Source organism: Lepidochelys kempii, chromosome 7 (assembly GCF_965140265.1).
Source record: "Lepidochelys kempii isolate rLepKem1 chromosome 7, rLepKem1.hap2, whole genome shotgun sequence".
Taxonomy (NCBI): Eukaryota; Metazoa; Chordata; order Testudines; family Cheloniidae; genus Lepidochelys; species Lepidochelys kempii.
In genome coordinates, this window is record NC_133262.1 from 108,840,430 (window position 1) to 108,857,210 (window position 16,781).

Genomic DNA, 16,781 nt, shown 5'->3' on the forward strand with positions numbered 1-16,781 from the left:
TACTGCAGTAATGTGCTGGTGCAGAAAAAAGATAGGACATGACCGCAGCATTTTAGGCAACTTTTATAACAAATCATATCTCTATTTTTTTACAGTTATCTCACACTAGCCTTATTCTATTATTCTGGCCCAACAGCCACAATTCTAACTTGGCAGCACAGCACGAGGAACATGTGACATTAAGTAGGGGTGTGTGTGTGTGTGTGTGTCTATTAAGTTGCTGCCTCTCCATGGCTGCATAGCAGTAAAAGTCACTGAAACCATATTACACCAGTTCATCAGAAGTAGTAGTTTCCTATTCACTTCTAGGTGCAATAGGTGTTCACTTGTAGTCTCTTTGGTAGCCAGGAAGGCTATGTAGACCACTATCTCCTGTGTGCTGCCAAGATTATTGAGGGCAGATGAAATGCTTAAGGTAACAACCCACCCTTTTAAAAAAGTCCAGGGGTTGGTCACCACACACTCATTCTGGAGGACCCTAACCTCTACAATTCAATTCCTCCAGCAGTTTGACAGCATTAAAAGAAAAAAAAACAAAAAAACAACAAAACAAAACAAAACACAGCAAGCCTCAGAGTGCTGCCTAGTGGATAGAGTACTGATTTGGACTCAGGAGACCTTGGTTCTATTCCTAGCTCTGCCAATGGCCTGCTGCGTGACCTTGGGAAAGTCACATCACCATCGTGCCTCAGTTTCCCCATCTATAACAATGGGGATACTGACACTGACTTCCTTTGTAAAGCACTTTGAAATCTTCCGATGAAAACCACATAAGTGCTTGATATTAAGTTTTGTACTTTCATCCATGACGTTGGTAATGGACAAATTTAAAATACAAGAATCTAGGGATTTAAGGGCCAGATTTTCAAATAAATTAGGTCATGCAATTTTGTCACATTTGCATGGACAAGTTACCATGACTGAGTGTGCCAGTTTGAATACTGCATGATTTGCATGCAAAATTAAGTGCCTAACTTGTGGAAAATCCAGACTAAGAATTCTAAGAAAGTTTAGCACAGCAAGGCACCTGCTGTAGTGTTTTGGCCAAGATTTTAGCACTGTAAACCCCTGCGATTTAGAACCAACCAACGGCTGTACAGATTGACGTTTCATTCATTAGATAGATATTTATATTAAAAAAAAAGACTCACAAAAGGGTCGGGTGACAGGAGGGAAAGTACTACAATTGAAATCCACCATATACTGTTTGTAACAGCAGAGAAACGGAGTGGAGGTCACTGATAATAGATAAGTAAACAAGAATATCATCCCTGGAAAGCTGAATATTTGTACATTATGAAGAGGAGGTTAATCAAAAAGTGTTTTTGTAGACAAAGGAGGCCCAAAAGAAGTAGAGGATTGATCACAGTATATTTATATTATTTTGACATAATGATGGACAGAGCTTTTAAAGAAGGAAACTACTTGAGAGTGGCAGAGAGCCAGATTTCTTAATCTGTTGATCAACATACAAGATCAGAAGATGTTTTAGGTTTAAAGGAAACTTTACAGTTTCTGCTTCCAAGTGAAACTAGCAAAAAGATATGGTAGTATCGTCTTGAGGCTAGAAAAGCCATAAAAATCAATAAGTCACCAAAACAAGACCAAATACATCCAGGTCTCTTACCAGCATTAAAGTTATTTCTAAGGAAAATTGCAACAGGCAAGTTCACACAGGTCAGATGAGATAGCTGAAAACTATACAGAGACCAACAAGCTTCATATGACCCCAGAGGAGTGTCAAGAAATTAAAGCCCAACTAGTTACAAAGCCTTTTTCTCCAACTTTTTGTCTGACATCATCAAATGCTATAATAAGCCCAGAGACGGGGGAGAAAAAACAACAGAATTTAGAAGGTTTGACATCATACCTTACTCAGTAAAATTCAGACACAAAACAGCCATAGGAAAGGGCCTTGATGAATTAAATGCTAGGAAACAGAGAACAGTAAAAATAATTAATTTAAAAGGATTACTATCCTTTAAGGATTACTATCAAGTATTCCAATATTAAAGTTTCAATATTACATGCTTTTGTGCCCTTTCTTGATGCTAAATTATTTCTAAATGTAAGTAATGGGGCCCAGATACTTTGGTGATGGCCAACTTAGAAGTGTGTGTGATTTCTGTATCCTTTGTCAGATGCAAATGGTGCTTTCATCAGAAGACAATAGATACAGAATTAGGGAACATTATTGAAATAGGTTATTAGGTTAAATCATTAGTACTTTCAGATTACAATGACAACCTTTGAATTATTACCTGTGTAGTTCAGTTCAAAGCTGATAATGGGATTTGAAGAAGTGAGAGAATAGGAATCTAGTTCAGGCTGACAAGACAAGTGATGTAATATGCTGAACTGGAGAATATTAAGAAGGGATTATGAGGTGGCAGATGTGTGTGAGAGACAACTATGTAGATATAAAGAAGTCATGAGGTGGTATAGTAACACTGCACTAGGGTGCATGAAAGAAAATAAATCAATATTAGAAGATGAAGATGAATTTTATTCAATTGGGTAAAATATTTTGGAACAATCGTAGTGGAAAAGCAACCCGATTTGTATTTAAAGAAAGTAAGTACATGGAACCCAAACCCTATCTCCATTTAAGTCCATGGAGTTTTTCCCTGGATGTAAATAGGAGCAGGACGAAGCCCATAACATAGGGTGCACCAAATATATTGTCTTGAAGATAGAAAAGGAGTACTTGTGGCACCTTAGAGACTAACCAATTTGAGCATAAGCTTTCGTGAGCTACAGCTCACTTCATCGGATGCATCCGATGAAGTGAGCTGTAGCTCATGAAAGCTTATGCTCAAATAAATTGGTTGGTCTCTAAGGTGCCACAAGTACTCCTTTTCTTTTTGCGAATACAGACTAACACGGCTGTTACTCTGAAACATGTCTTGAAGATAACACTTCTATAATATTTATATAAACCTTTTAAGTGGTTATACATTTATATTATTATTCTGAAGGAGATTTTCTATTTCAACAACTAGATGTCCCAGTCAGGAACAAGGCCCATACCGTGCTAGACACCGTACAAAGTCCCCACAAAAATGCCCCTAAAAGCTTACAGCCTAAGTAGCTAATAATCCAGAGTTCTAAAGGAAAAACAAATATCACAGGAGTCAGTTATAAGGTAATATAACTCCACTCTCTTGCCAGTGCCCTTTGTTCCCCATAGTGCATTTTCTAGTGCTCTGTTCCTGCCTAGATTTAAATGGCTGTTCTTCTCCGACATTATGGGGTGCCGTGTTTATTGTCTCTCTGACTTCCAGATCAGTGTCCTTGGTTTACTAGAAAGGATATTTGGCCTCTAGAGGGTAACTCTGAAAATTGGATTTGAAAAAAAAATCAAGATGGGTTTTCCCCCTTCTTCTACATGATTAAAGTTTCCATTGGCCAAATTATACCTCACTCCCTCCAAAGGTTTGTAGTGTTGTGGATCACCAACAGAACTGTTTACTAAGTTCCAAGTTACAAGATGGAACAGGATTTAAAAGCAGAAACTTCTGTCACTGCAGTAAGCAGAAATGACTGAATACATACAAGATGATTAATGTGCAACTTTTAAAAAGTCACTTTTCAGAATATAATTCACATTTTAGGTGGCTCTAATGGAGGAGATTCCACATAAGTCTAAGATCCCAGTCAGAATTTTTCCCCCTGAAATAATTGCTTATCTCAGACTATCAAGACAAAAGTGTTAAAAAAAGGTTACATTCCTTGGAATTAAAAATAGTTAATAGATTTAAAATATTCAAGTTCAAATAAACATATCTATTTTAAGTGACTAACTGCTTAATCTGTTTTAAACAGTAATTTCCTTTCACAGTAATGAATAATATACAATCAAAAAGCAAGCTGAATTCCCAACAGCATCTTCCCTTAGATTCAAAGTGATAAGTCATATCAAACACCCTCTGGACATTTTTTTCATTAAATTTATTTTGTTTGCCTTTATGTCCTCACTTCAGCACAATGTACACATTCAACATTGTTGTAGGTTCTTGAAAACCATAATATCTTTCATTCTTTGGTATTTTATCCAGTACTATAGGCTACATGATCTGAATACCAATTATATGGGTCTGAAAGCTGTTGGGAAACTTATCTTTAATACAGGATTTACTGAAGGGATTGGGCTTTTCCACTCATTGTGCCATCAGCCAAGAGACTGGTCCATCCGACATATCTTGGCAAAATGTATTCTAGCTTAACAAAAAAAATTGAAGGGAAACTACTGTACTATATGTAATCCTGAATATTCAGAATGGGAAAAGTGACACCAAAAGCATCCAAGTTCCTTCTCATTAAGTGAGAGAACAAATCATTAATTGTTGAGATAAGTACAAAAGCTTGCAGTAAAGATTCATTGGCATTACAGTAACTTGTAATTATACTAACCAAAATATACACACAAAAATGTGTATTTTACATATACTCAAAAAAGTCACTGTGTTCCATAAGAACTTACTAAGTAAACATTAGCAAAATGTCCTTACTGCAGTAACAGAAGCAAATATTATTAGCACTATAGGTTAGGTAATTGCATTAAAGATGCTGCCAGAAGAAAGCTACAGAAGCCCAGCGTTCACAGAGACACCAATCCAAAAGACCTCACCCCATACAACTCCACTGATTTCACTAGATGAAAATAGAATATGGATCACAAATCTTGGCCTTGGCTGTTACATTTAGCTCCAATAAGCTTGAAAGAGGCTCTACATTCACATGCCTTGGTGAGAGAAATTAATTTCCTGAGGTCAATGTCATAATTTCAGTTCCCAGGTAGAGCAGCCACGAGGTCACATGAACTGTTAATTACCAAAATGAAATGTAGTTTGATTCATCCCTCTTCGTTCTCTACATCAGTTACATTCCAAGAGAGGTGAATGCTGAACTGGCTGTAACAAATCTTTATATTTTCTATAACAAAAGATAATTTTATCTCCATTGCAAAGAAGTCAGAGGGTTAAAAAGCTTTTATAAAATCTCAGCACTGAACTCACAGTAGTAAGAAAGTCATTCTGGCTGCTGATTTTAGCAAATACAAAAGCTTGATGTAAAGCAGCTTATAACTAAAATTCACATTTTGTTTTTAAAAGTGGAAACGCATTTTTTTTAAAAAGAGCAGATTATTGCTGTGTCTCAACAAGTCCTTTCTTTAATAAAGAACATATTGCCTTCATAGAAAATACATGTTTGACACCTAACAGACAAGGTAGCTTGAGAAAATAATAATAATTTGCATGCCACAAATATTTCTTCACTGGTCAAAGTTTGGCAACAGTACAACTAAATTTCAATAAGAAGGTTAAATGGTGTCATTCCAATTATGCTTCCCAAACTGCGGTGCTAATCATTTTAAAATTGTGAAACACTCTTGAAGGAAACAAGAAGGTATTATCTAAATCAAATAGTTCTGGACTGAAGAAAAAAAATGCTGTTGTGATTCGGATTCTTGCCATGTGTGACTAGAGAAATACTGGAGGTTCCTCAAAATGTTTTGTCAGCAAGCCTGCTGGAACGTTAGATATGCTGTGTAGAGAAAAAGAAAAACAGGAAAGGTGAAACTGAACTTTCTCATCTTGCAGTAGTACTACTATGTTAAAACTAAACACACTAATGTTCATTTTCAAAGAGAAAAAGATTAAAAACCCACACACACCACTCATTATTTTATAAAAATGTAATACCCCAAGGTCTATTTCCCCAGCCCCCCCATTCCCCTCTAAACACCACCACCACGAACAGGATTCATTCTGGTGATGGGAGTTATGATTGCAAATTAGAGTGATGGGAGTACTGCAATGCTGCACTAATGGGAGACTTGTGTTAATCCCCCACAATGATGATTGAATTCATTCCTAAATATCAATAAAATTGATACTGGATCTTGATTTCTGATCATGGGATCACTGGAAAGTTGGATTAGCTACTGTGCCCATATGTGTAAGCATACCCTTTAACTTAACTTATTTTATAGGATGTGCTGGGGCAGCTGAACACAGAATTTAATAGCTCTGGCTTTTTATGAAGTTATATTAACTTGCGTATTGTGCACTTTGGAGGACCCACTACAAAAGAACTAAAAATACAAGTAGGGCATAAGGTACAAGTAGTAAAAATACAAGTAGGGCATAAAGTTGCCTGGAAGAACTCTCTTATTACAAATATTTAGAGGACACAAAAATGACAAGCAAGTGCAAATAAACACTAAGCATACAAAGAAACATATTATGTAAAAATGATTAAATCTTAATGTAACATACATTTCTATTCAACCAGGCCATATTGGCTATAAATTCTGTTATTCTAAGCACGCAAACATCCTACAAAAATTCCTGTGAACTTTACAATATTGTTTATCAAAGAGTAATTTCAGGAAGACAAAGCAGAACACTCTATTTAGGGTGCCCAGATAGCAACTGTGAAAAACTGGGACGGGGTGGGGAGTAATAGGCGCCTATATAAGAAGTCCCCAAAAAACGGGACATCTGGTCACCCTAGTCATGTTAGATGAGAGGGCTGGAAGATTTTTTTCCCATGGTTTAGATGACTTTGGTCACAGCTGACTGTCAGATCTTGGGAGCTACTCACTGATTATTATGGGAATCCAATCATGGCTAATATTTTTTTTTATCACCAGCCCAGATGAGAAAAAAAAAAACCCCACAAAACACACTGGCCCGGCCTTGTCAAACAACAGTAAACACAACTAGACTCATGCACTCACACCTCCTCGGACACTTCACACCAAACACTCTCTCTCTACTCTCACAAACACTTCACGCCAGCTTCTGTACTGCACTGATCACTTCATAATTCACTTAGTAACCACCAACATCCTAAATTTGACTCACCCCCATTAATCCCTCTACCCACTGAGCACCATTCCACTTAATTCATCACTCTTTGATCTCTCCATCTCTTGCAGAATCTTCCCTAATTTCCCCACCACCACAATTCAGTTTCCCAAATCTACTGTCACTCAGCAGAGACTTCTCAAAACCACACTGGCCATCTCAGCCCCTCAGGCTCCTCACAGCTGCCTCAGCACGTTTCCCTAATTGGGCTTCTAGTCTTTTCCTGATGGCAGGGACTTTTCTTCTGGCTGTTCTATGATCACAACACTCATGGAGAAGCTGGGGGTCCTATTCTTCCCCCACTCACTGGAGCCACAATATCACTGTTCCTCTCCCAGGAGAGGAATCAGGAGCCACGCATATTGTGTCCCACTCGCTTGGGCTAGCAGACAGCTCAGGACAGCAAAACAGGAGAGGTGTGTAGGCCTCCATACTAAGGGGTGAGGAAAGAAGAGGAAGGGAAGCCCAGGGCTACTGCTGATCTTTATTCTTCCTGTTCATGAGCCAAGGAACCTATAGGCTGCTTGTCCACTGAGTCTGCTTCTAAACAGCGGCAAAGTAAATGGAGCTCTTTTTGTAATTCCATCAGGTAACCGACGCTGCCTCACACTGCATAGCAGCTACAGCACCAATTGCACTCATCAGTTCTTGTTCTAACGGGTTTTTTTGTGGTTTTTTTTTTTTTGCAACTATAAGAAGAACTGCTTAGATTCTGCAGAACATGGCTGGTCATGCTAGCCTGGGAAAAATACTTACTTTTCCTAGAGGAGCAGGATTTTGCAAAGACTTTTTAGATAACGCAAGCAGAGAGATATTTCTTGTCGCTGAAATAAAAATAACAAATGTACCAAAGGGCCTGGACTGCTTTGCCATCCAGGACATTTACTATTTGAAATGTAGTTTCATATGCTTGCTGGCTAGCCAAGCAAGGGATGGGAAAGCTCCGAGCAACTCCTGAAGCTGCTGCAACTGTACAGACACTCCTGACTTGCTCATTAGCAAACAGCAATAGACTGTGATATACTGTACATCCATGCTCTTTCCCATGAGCGATACTGTGCATGCGTCTTAATGAAAGAGAGTGTTCCAGCCTACACACCAGAAACCAGGAATGAGTTTATTGTAGAATGATTTGCCACTAAACAAACAAAATTACGTAGAGTTTAAAAACAACCATTCTGTAGCGAGAACAGGTGAGTGAGGATTTTAACCTATAAGGACATAATATAAGAGACAAAAGCCAAGAGTGCAACATTACAACTATGACGATGAGAGATGCTGTAGATAGCATCTTGACAATTGATATAAGCAGTTGTGTTGCTAGGCAATAGTTTCAAACGTGTTTTTCCTTTTGCTACACTTAAAGTGCAGTCAATCAGCTATGACATACTTCAGCAGAGCAGGACTGACATTAGACTGGTACACCACCCCCACTGGCAATCAGTTAAACTGGCTATTTAGTACACTAGCAGCAGGAACATTCTCTTACAAAAACGTATTACGATCGTACAGCAGCAGTACAGGCATCTGGGATACTCCTATGAAAGTTCATGTACTCTCCCGCAGATTGAGTATTTTGACCCCCGTCTGTGCTTTTAATAAGGAAGGGTACTGTCCTCTCTTGATTTTATTGTTGATATGTCTGAGAACGAGGAAAGCATCAAAAGCTGCTGTCGAAAGGGGGTACTTTCCAGAACATTAATGCAGAATGTCAGCAAGTTTTCTGGGGGGCAAAGATGATTTCTCTCTCTATATATATTTTAATACCTCCACGTCCATAATAGTCAGTGCCTGAAAATGGTATCAGCAAAGCATAGTATGAGCATGAACTGTAACATTCACTGAGGCTATGTCTACACTACAGACCTTACAGCGACACAGCTGTACCGCTTCAGCTGCGCCACTGTAAGCTGCTCTATGCTGACGGGAGAGTGTTCTCCCGTTGGCATAATTATACCCCCAACGATTACATAAGTACATAATTACACCCCCAACGACCAGCAGTAGCTACGTCGGCAGAAGAGCGTCACTCAACGACATAGTGCTGTCCACACTGGTGCTTCTGTCGGTGAAACTTATGTCAGTCAGGGGAGTGGGTTTTTTTCACACCCCGACCAACAAAAGCTTTACCAACAAAAGTGCCAGTGTAGACATAGCCTGAGTCACTGCCAAAGAGCAAGAAACTATTTGTTTCATTAATTTCTACAACTCTGTTATGTCTTAGTTGCTTTGATTTTAACAATTAACACAAACCCCAGGAAAAACAGCAGGATACTAACCAAAATGATATTTCCATTATCACCTCAAATTCAGACTCTGGCTCCTAGTGCTCAGTGGAAGAAACTCTGAGTGAGGACCCTCAGATGGGATACTTACTACTTTAAAACTGCTATGTACTAAAGATATTTTTATTCTGAGATGCACAATATGCAGTTTATTATTTTGGTTCCTTTTAAAATAAGCTAGTGTCTTTTGGGGGAATTATTTATGCTGCAGTTCTCAAGCTATATTGTTTGTATTTCTAGATTATGTATTTGTCTGGGCAGAACTCTTTAGAAGGTCAGTTATTCTACTCTCCCTGTCCCCTCCATACTATGCACATGCACAACTTTCATCAGTCGGTGGAGGATCATTATAGCCAGAACCACAATTCACACATTGCAACAACATTACACACTCTGTAACTGCCTGCTTCACACTGTAAGCTTTGATGGGAAAAGAAAAAGAAAATGGCCTTCAAAATCATGTTCACCAAATTATGCTGGGATTTAAGTGCATGCAGTTTATATGAGGGCAAAACTTACAAATTCAGGTATCTACACATCAGTGTTGCAGCTGTTCCGGACTGATATTCATAGTCCTATATATTTCTTTGAGAAGTAGCAAAGCTGTGTCTTCAGATTCCCTATGAATAAAAAGGGTCCGTTAGTTTTTTTTATAACCAACATTCTATTGCTTGAGGCAAGTCCTAAGAGTTGTGCAAATATTGCACAAGCCCCTCTCATATCCTTTCAAACATGCCAGAAGGCAGCTGAGCGAGAGAGAGGTGTAATTATGACTATGATTATGATCTATATTAAAGGATGTTGCCCTCTAAGGAATGCTGTTTATAGATTGCCAATACACAGTTAAAAATGCAAGAGAAATTATGCAATTGCTCAAATATTTACAATGAGATTCAGCATACAGGTCATAACCACATTACACCCCGATACCCCTCTGTATATCTGGACCATACACAAGCAACAAATTTTCAGGCAAAGGGATCAATGTCAGGGTTTCCTCATCCTGAAGGTTTGGCTCACTTCACCGATGTCTTCCTGAGAAGACTTTTTAATTTGAATTCTTGGGTATTACTCACTATATGCTACTCTTGCTTACTTCTGATTAGGTACTTTAATATGGCTTAGTCTATTAGAGTAACAAATCTTTAGATAGAAAAAAATAACTACAGACTGCCACCTTGTGGAAAACACAAACTACACAAATACGATTCATCATAAAACATAAAAAATCCAGACAATGAAGGCTTGTGCAGAAGAAATCACCACCATTGGAATTTATTATTGATTAGATTAGAGAAACCCAACTATCAGAGCAAACTGTTGATATGACTGTCATACATCAGGATTGGAGCTGCGATAAGAACAGCTCCTATACAATCAACTGTCAATTTACCACCATGTAAACATCATCAACACTAAAAAGCCCCATTAGATATTACTTCAAGTCCTGTGGTTTAACCACTGTCTATTTCTAGACATAATTTACTTTATTTCTATGGAGTTTTTTCTTTCCAATAGTCAGAAGACATTTTAGTGTAGGGTGACCAAATGTCCCGATTTTATAGGGACAGTCCCGATTTTTGGTCTTTTTCTTATATAGGCTCCTATTATCCCCATCCTGATTTTTCACATTTGCTGTCTGGTCACCCTATTTCAGTGGCACTTGATAACTAGTGCAGTAAGCTACTTGTGCTTCTACTATTATGAAAATTATAGCAAAGCCACACAGTACTAGTTTTACTCAGCAAAAAAAGGCCATTGTTTTGAAGGACCAATTTTAGTTTACTTTTGTTTTTCCAAATACCAACTGGTCTTTGCAATAAGAGAAAAAGATACAGTTAACTAATCATCTGGATGTTTGAGGATCAGTTATTGTTCATGTTTTACACAAGTCATGTTAGCTATCACATGCAGTTTACATACATGTCAATGTCATCCCACAACCCATGTCTATTCAAATGTACTGTGGTAATAAAACGCACAAATCTAAGATATACAAAAGTGAGAAATTAAGTATGCATAAGAGTGAATACAGATTGGCAGCTTTTTCCTTTCAACGGGTTATTGCTTCTCATGCAAGTTACTCTATATCCTGTACCATCTGAAATACATGAAATCAGTTTTTTTTTTTAAACTATTGTTTTAAACTCAAAATCCAGATAAAGTAATGGTGTTTTGCATGGCCAATTACACAATGGAAATGAAATTTCCCTTTTCATGTCCTAAAAACCAGCTTTGAAACCACTGTGTACATCAGCAGTAAAAATCATAACAAATATCAAAGCTTTGAAGGAAGATCCATTTGTGGCAATTCTTTTTTCCTTATTTTGTTAAAATCTGATGACAGAGCATTAATATCTTGCAATTTCATTCCCACACAAAGTAAAATAAAGTTTTGCTACTTATTGTGCTCGAATCTCTCTTCAGGAATGGTTGCATTTGAAAAGCTGTAGCTGTCAAAACAAATATGGTGTCCTTGCTTAGCCTTGAAAATGATCTTTGCTACATTTACCTTTTTTGAGCACCAAGTTCAGAACAGCGATAAAGTCAAGGCAAAGCATCATACGAGAGATAAGAATATCAATTTGTTTCTTTGCAGAAAAATAGCAGTTCTTATTTCAGAACAAAATGATAATGCTACCTAGATAGGCACATGCACTTCTGAGAGTGACATTCCATGATAACCCCAGAGAAAAAGATTGGTTTCTAAAGAACGGGATGATTTCAGAATACCAGGGATCTCACACCTTCTAAAATATCAGCTGAAACTCTAGGTGTAGTCAATGCAAAACATGTCACCTGAAAAATAAGTCATACTAGAAATAGTACTATTCAGCCAGGTACAAAATGATGTCCAAAAAAAAAAAAAAAAAGTGTTGGCCATTTGAATAGTAATGAAACCCATTCTCAGCTTGTGCAGGAGCAGTGAAGGCTCATGGTGGCAGATGATTAAGGTTACTGTTATAAAAGGTTGAAGCTAAATTCATGCCATGAGGTTCAATTGAAGTAGCAATGTCTTCAGAGAGACTAGCTAGATGACCTAGTTGGATAAACCTAAGCAGAGCATCTCTGAGAGATGCGTACAGAACTTCATGTGGCTGAACACAGCCAATATTCTAGGTTAGAAGAGTCTGAGGCTGGAAACAGAGGCTGGTGCACCTCTGCTAGGGTGCTCATTAACAGAACCTGGAAGTTGTGAGTCAGCCAAGTAGCAGAATTTAGACATGGCTCTCTTGGAGGCAGCCTGATCTAACATACCAGTGCCAAAAGAAACAAGAAGACAAATGGTGGTTTAGTCAGCTTTATATAAAAGCCAAAGGACCTTTTAATATTGAGTTTGATACAAAAGATCTTGCTAGTCACAATAAGAGATAGCAGCAGCAGGTTTGATTAAGCGTGGAATACTATGAGTGACCAACTTATATTTCCAAGAGTGTAAGGTGGAGGTTATTCCAAGTCTCACTCAGAGAGAGTCAGTACTCCTCAGGAATACAATTTCTCAATGCTAATTGCCCACACACATGATAAACTCTGTCCCCTTCACATAACAAGCAAAGAACGTGCTTACTGTAAAGGTTTTCTTTTCCACAAGGTTGCAATATTTGGAGAATTAGAGAAATATTTCTTCCCAAAAAGCAAGCTGATCAACGTTACATAGCTTCTACTCGCTGGCTACCTCAGGTACTAAAATGACCGCAATGGAAGAGGGCAAATATAGTGCTAATCTATAAAAAGGGGAATAACAATACACCAGGGAATTACAGACCACTCAGTTTAACTTCAGTACCTAGAAAGATAATGGAGAAAATAATCAAGCAATCAATTTGCAAACACCTAGAAGACAATACAGTAGAACCTCAGAATTATCAACAACTCAGGAATGGATGCTGTTCATAATTCTGAAATTTTCACAACTCTGAACAAAATGTTATGGTTCTTTCAAAAGTTTACAGCTGATCACTGACTTAATACAGCTTTGAAACTTTACTATGCAGAAGAAAAATTCTGCTTTCTACTTTTTTTTTTTTTTTTAAGTCATTTACTTTTAGTACAGTACAGTACTCTTTATATTTTGGTCTCTGCTGCCGCCTGATTGCACACTTCTGGTTCCAAATGAGGTGTGTGGTTGACCAGTCAGTTCATAATTCTGAGGTTCTACTGTAAAGTGATAAGTAACGGTCAACACTGATTTGTCAAGAACAAATCATGCCAAATCAACCTAACAGCTTTCTTTGAAAGGGCAACAAGCCTTGTGGATAGGGGGAAAGTGGTAGATGTGATATATCTTGACTTTAGTAAGGCTTTTGATACTGTCCTACATGAACTCCTCATAAATAAAATAGGGAAATATAGCCGAGATAAAGCGACTATAAAGTGGGAGCATAACTGGTTGGAAAACCATTCCCAGAAAGTAATCATCAGTGGTTCACAATCAAGCTGGAAGGGCATATCGAGTGGGGTTGTGCAGGGATTGGTCCTGGGTCTGCTCAATACCTTCACAAATTATTTAGATAATAGCATAGAGAGTACACTTACAAAGTTTGCAGGTGATACCAAGCTGGGAGAGGTTGTAAGGGCTTTGGGGGATAGGTTTAAAATTCAAAATGATCTGGAGATACGGTTTGAAGTAAATAGAATGATACTCAATAAGGACACATGCAAAGAATTCCACTTAGGACGGACCAATCAATTGCACACATACAAAACGGGAAATGACTTCCTAGAAAGGATTAAAGATCTAGAAAATATGACCTACGAGGAAAGATTGAAAAATTTGGGTTTGTTTAGTCCGGAGAAGAGAAGACTGAGAGGGGACATAACAGTTTTCAAGTACATAAAAGGTTATTACAAGGAGGAGGGAGAAAAATTGTTTTCCTTAACCTCTGAGGATACAACAAGAAACAATGAGCTTAAATTGCAGCAAGGGAAGTTTAGGTTGGACATTAGGAAAAACTTCCTGTTAGGGTAGTTAAGTACTGGAGCAAACTGCCTAAGGAGGTTGTGGAGTCTTCGTCACTGGAGCATTAAGAACAGGTTAGACAAACACCTGTCAAGAATGGTCTAGTTATTACTTAGTCCTGTCTTGACGGCAGGGGACTGGACTAGATGACCTATTGAGCTCCCTTACGGTCCTACGCTTCTACAATTCTATGATTTTACTGTAGTATCTGAGCGTTTCACAATCTTTATTCCTCTTCACAACACTCCCTATAAGGCAGGGAAATGCTATTATCCCCATTTGACAGATGAGGAACTGAGGCAGAGACTAAGGGTAAAAATTTTTAAAGCACTTAACTGACTTCAGAGACTAAGCTAATTTGCAAGAATCCCTTTAGAGTTTTGTTTTGAAAATGGTTCTCTGGGACTTGTCCAAGTTCATAGAAGCCTGTACAGAATCACCAAACCCAGGTCCCCACGAGTGCCAGGTTAGACTCTTAACCACTGGACCATTCCTCCTCTTTGTAGTACTGTATCAAAGGCAACCTTTCTTTCACCACTGTGCACCAGCAAACCCATGCCAAAACTGAAGGTGCGTATTCATTAGTAAAAATCCAACATAGCTTGTATTGTTTCTAACCTATTTCAACAGATATCCTCTTTCTACCACTCCTGGTCAGTATCATACTGAGGAAAAATCCTGTGTAGAACACTGCTATTTCTGTCAAAACTAAAAAATACAATAAAATTAAATAAAATAAAAAAAGCCTGGAAAATTAAGCTCTATGATCCTCCCAATCTTCATAATGAAAATGCTAGAAACAAGCAGTAGCATTCTTGTTATTGTCATGTTGGTCACAGATAAACTGTACAAAATAAGAGGAAGAGGACTGATAATTAAGTAACCTGAATTAAATACATATAACTACATTGGAAAAGCAAAATTTGTGGAATTACAGAAAAAAATATGTAATTCTTACCAGTAACACAAGTGACTCTGTAGAGCAAAAAGGTATTCATTGAAACTTTCTATTGGTTTTTCCTGTAGAACATAGTCAATACGACGTCCTCCATTTAGCATCCCAACCTTTACTAAGCAACCCTCTTCCTTCGAAAGATCTGGACTTTCGGCAATTTTTTCAGCTAGAATTGATAGTTTTAACATTGAAGTCAGTCACAAGCTCAACCCTTTATTACTGCTTGATTCTATGACTATAAACGGAGGTCACCATTTTCTACATTAGTTTCTCGGAAGACAGTAGTAGCCTCAACTCAACTGTGGAATAAAACACAAATAAGTCCTTTGCTGTTTTCTGTGTGGTTTATTATTACAAACGGAGGTCTCAGGTTTTTTTTATTATAAATTTAAATAACAGTGCAACCTTGAAGCACAGAGTCTCTGCAAGACATTAGATAGGTAATTAAGAACCACATCTCATTATCCATTCATGTGGTTTCATTCTGTCATGCAGCAGTGTGACTAATAACCATAAAAATGAATTGTTTCAATCTGTTTCTCCAGCAGCAATGACCATCCTTAATTGATTGTGTGAGACTAAGGAAGTGTTTGTTCATTCTACCCAGAAACAACAAAGCATACAATGGTAAATAATACCTGTCAGATAAGTGATAGCAGGCAGAAATCAAGCCCCCAACCTCCCAAGAGATTAATGTTTGTAGAAGGCAATATCTATGACCTAGACACAGTGTTCATTTCAGTTTCTCCACATCCACTCTTTCTGACTCTTGTCTCATTACTCAGCCTGGCCTTCTAGGCAGTAGAGCTTAATTAAAAAGCAGAAATCCCACAGATGTTAAATATTTGTTTACTCATTTTTCTTACAGAAGAGTAAAGGCAAGACATTTAGAAACTTGCTCTTGACATCAAGCTCAATTGTAAGATTTCACTAATCAAAGCCTCCTTTGAAGTAGATGCTGTTAAAGTTTAATTTAATAAAAGGCAAGGAAATACAGTACCAAATACAAAGAACAACATATTAAGAATCTGAAAAAATATGTTTTCCTGGACAAGATCAAATTGTAATTAACTAAAAATCTAACATTTCTAACGTTCATTTGAGCTTTGATGTTTCCACAAACATGAGATTAGTGTACTAAGAGAATATCAGTGAAATGTCAACCTACCTTCTACCACTTGTTTTTCTTCTTCCTCTTTAATTTGATTAGCTACCTTCTCCAGTTCTGCTTGCAGCTGAGTTGAAGAGGTATGAGCACGTGCAAATTCATTAAGAGTCTGCCAAGCGCTCTTCAAAGAGCTGATAAAACCCTGTTTTAGATCTGATCCCATACGAGAAAGAGAATCTTTCAACTCTAAAAAGATCACAATATCAGAAGCATTTAGAGTGAAAATGTTACGTGAACACAAACACAATTTTTTAAAGTAAGTACTAGCCAAAGTACCAATTATTGGGGCATATATGCCCATGCCTCTTATTCCTCTTGATTAAAAGATGACATAGAACACAGCATCTTCACTATAAAAGCAGTATTTTGCCACCCGTATTTGAAGTAGATGCTGTTAAAGTTCAATTTAATAAAAGGCAAGGAAATACCGTACCAAACATGTTCAGAATCTGAAAAAAGTAAATGTTGGAAATGGCCACTTCATTCTAACCAGATGATTTCTTCCCAGAGCTCCACAGGAAGTCAGAACTTCCTCCAG

General features: G+C 37.8%; 1 protein-coding gene across 4 annotated transcripts in view; it reads right to left on the reverse strand.

The window, feature by feature from the left end:
- Positions 1–2,870: 2,870 nt before the first annotated feature.
- Positions 2,871–16,781, reverse strand: part of SEC23IP (SEC23 interacting protein) — a 39,289-nt gene continuing 25,378 nt past the window's right edge. For 2 of the 4 annotated variants that reach the window (XM_073354209.1, XM_073354208.1), the window contains 4 exons: positions 16,244–16,429; positions 15,079–15,241; positions 9,680–9,780; positions 2,871–5,547 (listed from right to left, as the gene is read on the reverse strand). In XM_073354209.1, the coding sequence (XP_073210310.1) occupies positions 9,699–9,780; positions 15,079–15,241; positions 16,244–16,429 (431 nt within the window). In that variant the 3' untranslated portion in view covers positions 2,871–5,547; positions 9,680–9,698. Of the gene's footprint in view, positions 5,548–7,631; positions 7,700–9,679; positions 9,781–15,078; positions 15,242–16,243; positions 16,430–16,781 lie in introns of all 4 variants that reach the window. The other 2 variants (XR_012160062.1, XM_073354210.1) reach the window with 2 other exon arrangements.